At 41.9% G+C, this 4,834-nt stretch overlaps 1 protein-coding gene across 1 annotated transcript; it reads left to right on the forward strand.

Moving 5' to 3' along the window:
• Window positions 1-365: 365 nt before the first annotated feature.
• Window positions 366-3,788, forward strand: LOC143509873 (uncharacterized; the record flags this gene model as incomplete). The annotated part of the gene is made up of 1 exon (XM_076998692.1): window positions 366-3,788. A coding segment is annotated over one exon (3,063 nt), but the record flags the coding sequence as incomplete, so codon positions are not given.
• Between the last annotated feature and the right edge of the window lie 1,046 nt (window positions 3,789-4,834).

The raw sequence follows: 4,834 nt of genomic DNA on the forward strand, positions 1-4,834 counted from the left end.
CAGAAATGTAATGTAGATGGGTCTGTAAAGATTACTTGATTACGTGGTGAGCCTGGCATAAATTCTACTCACTGTGAAGCTATAAACTGCTGTTTTGATGGGCACTACTGCTACTATGGAAGAACAGGTATGGGTTTGATTCTGCTTAATCTTGCCACTTTTGAAACTGGGAGTTGAACTTGGCCTGCTTTTCTCACTGATGTTAGTGACTGTCCAGTGTATTGTATTGGACACGTTTTGAGGGCAGGCCTGGCCTTTTGAAGCGAGACGGCATTCACCCCTCTTGGGAGGGTGCTGCTCTCATTTCTCATAGCATATCTGCTAGGCTTAATAGTGGTAGTGTAGGTGTAGTTAATGGGGATTGACAAACCAGAGCCGAGGCCAGGCAGCAGACAAACAGGCTAATCCGACTGTCTGCGAGCTGCAAAGAGACGTCACCTAGGTCACACCAGATTGAAACTGTGTCTGTTCCTCGAGTACCAAAAAATAATTCTCGTAAAGTTAGTAGACAAAATTTAATCAATGTTAAATTCAACTATGCTCCCTCAGAGAGCAGTTTAAATCTGAAACTAGGACTACTAAATATTAGATCCCTGTCATCTAAAGCATTGCTTGTTAATGAAATGATTACCGATCATGATCTATGCATGCTTTGCTTGACGGAAACCTGGACCCGACCAGACGACTATATGGCCCTAAATGAAGCTTCTCCCTCTGGCTATAGATATGTCCATAACCCCCGTCCAAATGGTCGAGGAGGTGGGGTCGCTACAATATATGACTCTGATATAGGCATTTCTCAAAAATTTGGCTTCAAGTTTAATTCTTTTGAACACCTCATCCTCACTGTATCAAATGTTTCAAATTTAACAAGCAACAAAGTGTCACAGTCGTTTATGTTAATTACTATTTACCGCCCCCCTGGTTCATACTCTGAGTTCTTGCAGGAGTTTTCAGACTTCCTGTCTCATGTAGTGCTATCAGCCGATAAGGTGATTATAATGGGTGATTTTAATATCCATTTTGAAAATCGGTGTGACTCTTTTAGCATTCATTTTCAAGCAATTCTTGATTCAATGGGTATCACTCAGAATGTGGTGGGTCCTACGCATAACTGTAGTCATACTTTAGACTTGGTCTTGTCATTTGGTATTGACATATCCAGTTTAGCAATTCTTCCTCAGAGTGAGGCTGTTTCTGACCACAGCCTCATAACATACGAGTTGTGTTTAACTGACTGTGTTCATCGGCCACCCCGCTATCAAATTAAACGAGCTATAACACCCAGCACCATAGCCGCGCTCACTGATATTTTACCGGGTCTGACAAACACTGATCCACTTGTAGCTCCGGAAGGACTAGAGCGTTTCACCGAGCACGTCGAGACTTCCCTTCGTACAGCTTTAGACAAAGTTGCACCACTACGATATAAGAGAGCCACGGAGAGAAGAATAGCGCCATGGTACAATGAGCACACGCGTAGCCTCAAACGAGCCGCGCGGATCCTGGAACGTAAATGGCGAAATATGAAGTTAGAAGTGTATAGACTATCATGGAAAAGCAGCCTTATTGAATATAAGCATGCCCTCCATATGGCAAAGTCCTTATACTTATCGGCCTTAATAGAAAAACATAAAAATAATTCAGGACTCCTTTTTAAAACTGTTTCCAGCCTTACGAGGAGTCATGAACAAAACAATTCTCTTATTCCACTAGAGTGTAGCAGTAACAATTTTATGAAATTCTTTAATGATAAGATTGATAAAATTAGGGAAAACATTAGTAGTGCTATCTCAGAGCCTGTCAACATGCCAATGCACCTTGACAGCTGTCTGGTCAGCTCTGATGCCCTGTTCGAGTCCTTCTCCCCAATTGGTCGTGAGGAGCTTATTTCACTGGTGAAATCTGCTAAACCCTCCACATGCATACTAAATGCTGTACCAACCCATCTACTTAAAGAATTACTGCACAGCAATGTAGAACCGTTGCTTACTATAATAAATTATTCTCTGTGCCTGTGCTACGTTCCCAGTTCATTTAAACTTGCAGTCATCAAGCCGCTAATTAAAAAACCTGGTCTTAACCCCCAAGAACTGTCCAACTATAGGCCAATTTCTAATCTGTCATTCATATCCAAAATTTTAGAGAAAGTAGTTTCTTCACAACTCTCTTCCTTCTTACAGACAGAACATGTCTTAGAGTTATTTCAGTCTGGATTTAGAGCTCATCACAGCACTGAAACAGCACTAACTAAAGTACTGAATGATCTCTTAATATCCTCTGATAAAGGACACATTTCGTTTCTCATACTGCTAGACCTCAGTGCTGCTTTTGACACCATTGATCATAATATTCTACTTAATAGACTGGAGACACTCATTGGCATAAGAGGTCAAGCACTCTCCTGGTTCAGGTCCTACCTGACAGATCGTTACCAATTTGTGCTAGTAAATAACGAATGCTCTGAGCATTCTAAAGTAAAGTATGGTGTCCCACAAGGATCTGTACTGGGCCCCATATTATTCTCATTATATATGCTACCACTGGGCACTATCATTCGTAGGCATGGTATTAGCTTCCATTGCTACGCAGATGATACTCAGTTGTATATATCTTCTAATCCAGATGATACCACCACAACTCTCAAGATTGAGAACTGCGTCCAGGATATTAAAAACTGGATGGCGTCTAATTTTCTTAAACTAAATTCTGACAAGACTGAGGTACTCATTCTTGGGCCTAAAGCTGTTAGAAGCAATTGGGCTGATATTCCCCTTACCCTAGATGGTTTTTCAGTAACACCAAAATCTACTGCAAAAAGTTTAGGTGTCACTATTGATTCTGATCTTTCATTTGACACACATGTATGCAATGTCACTAAGGCTGCCTTTTTCCATTTACGTAATATTGCCAAGCTGAGACACTTACTTTCATTAGCTGATGCAGAGAAGCTAGTTCATGCTTTTGTCTCGTCGAGATTGGACTACTGTAATAGTCTTCTAATTGGATGCTCTAAACAGTCCATAAAGAAGCTACAACTTGTACAAAATGCCGCAGCTAGAGTCCTAACCAAGGCTAGGAAATTCGATCATATTAGTCCCACTCTCGCCGCACTACACTGGCTGCCGATTAAATATCGCATTGAATTTAAAGTTCTCCTGTTAACCTATAAGGCGTTAAATGGTCTTGCCCCACAATATCTGAGTGAACTCATTGATTACTACAGCCCATCTCGCCCTTTGCGCTCCCAAAATGCTGGATTTCTCGTAGTTCCAAAAATTAGTAAAACTACAGCCGGAGGCAGAGCTTTCTCTTTTAAAGCCCCTCAATTATGGAATAGCCTTCCAGCTCCAATCCGAGACTCTGACACAGTTCCAATCTTTAAATCTAGACTTAAGACTCACCTGTTTAGTCAAGCCTTCAGCTAAAATTCCCCTTGTAAGGTGTAGGGGCTTGGGGGCCCCCAGACGTTGAGATTTCTGGTGATCTGAGATGTTGATGCTGTCATCCAGCTGTCTTGGCATCACTCTATTTGTGACTATGACTTGACTGGAAAGCAATGTCTCAGTGAGCCCTCATGCCTGTGGTCACCTCTGAACCTCTCCCTTTAGTTATGCTGCTATAGATTAGTCTGCCGGAGCCACATGCTGATCACTGGCACGTGAGCTACGTACATTTAAATCAACGGTGGTTTAAATTCATGTCCACTCAGTCTGTATTATCTATCTTCTTGCATGGCTCTACCCAAGACGATTGGATACAGGCACCTGCAGGCACCTGGGGGATGGTCTGGCCCTCGCTTAGCTGTAACATTGTTTCCAGGTCTAAATGCACTGCAGTACAGCAGTGTGTCATCCAAGTGCAACAGACAGCTGTGAACCAAGCTGTGGCAGACAAAGAGGGTAGAATCCTCAGTGCAAGTCCCTTGTTTCCCCATGTTGCCTACACGGTCTAAACTTCCTTTCTCCTTTGCTGCTCACCATGTGCCAGAAGGGGAGGCTCCTCCTGAATATGCTGTCATGTCCAGTGGAAGAGTTGTCTTAAAAAAAATGGCCTGAAGCTCAACCAGAGATCAAACTCTTATGGAATAAAGGCTGTTCTCAAATGCTTGGGTGGTAATTGCTCTTGGGTGTTCTGCATTGGATACTGGAGTTGGCATTCATTTCATTGGTATGTAATAACCACATTGCTGGACTATTGGATAGTTTTCTCTGAATTAACTGTAATACATGTAGATGAAACCTTTGTGCTTAGCTGTAATTTCTCATTGGAGATGCATGTACATAGCATTACCACAACATCTTTCATCCCTCAGTGCAGTAACATTTTTAGTATTCCTCCTTACCCAAAATGACTACAGAAATGGTCCAGATTAAGAGGTGCTTTATCTTTTTGTATAACACCTTTCATGCATACATGGAACTTGGAGTGCTATAAAACAACCTGAAGAACATAATGTGATCAACTAATTATAACCATCAAAGTTTCTTAGCTAAATGCAAATCTAAACAGAAAGGTTGCAACTGCACAGGGATGAAATGTCTGCGACGTAATCACAGTGGCTCCGCCCGTGCACGAGGGCACGCTGTGCACCTCTTGAACTTTGAGCGCGCCGTGCTACAGTGCAATGAAAGTCGTGAATGAAATCAATGTCGTGTTTGCAGGGTTCATACACCTTTACAAGGTGGAATTCAAGCCCTTGTAGGGAACTTTCAAGGTCCATTTCAATATTTCCCAGCACCTTCCCAGCATACATATACTTGAAATGATTAGGAATAATTAGCTTTTTATCACATTATTTAATGGTTGTTTATTTTCAAAATGCCCAATCTTA

The sequence above is a fragment of the Brachyhypopomus gauderio genome, chromosome 3 (genome assembly GCF_052324685.1).
Source record: "Brachyhypopomus gauderio isolate BG-103 chromosome 3, BGAUD_0.2, whole genome shotgun sequence".
Lineage (NCBI taxonomy): Eukaryota > Metazoa > Chordata > Actinopteri > Gymnotiformes > Hypopomidae > Brachyhypopomus > Brachyhypopomus gauderio.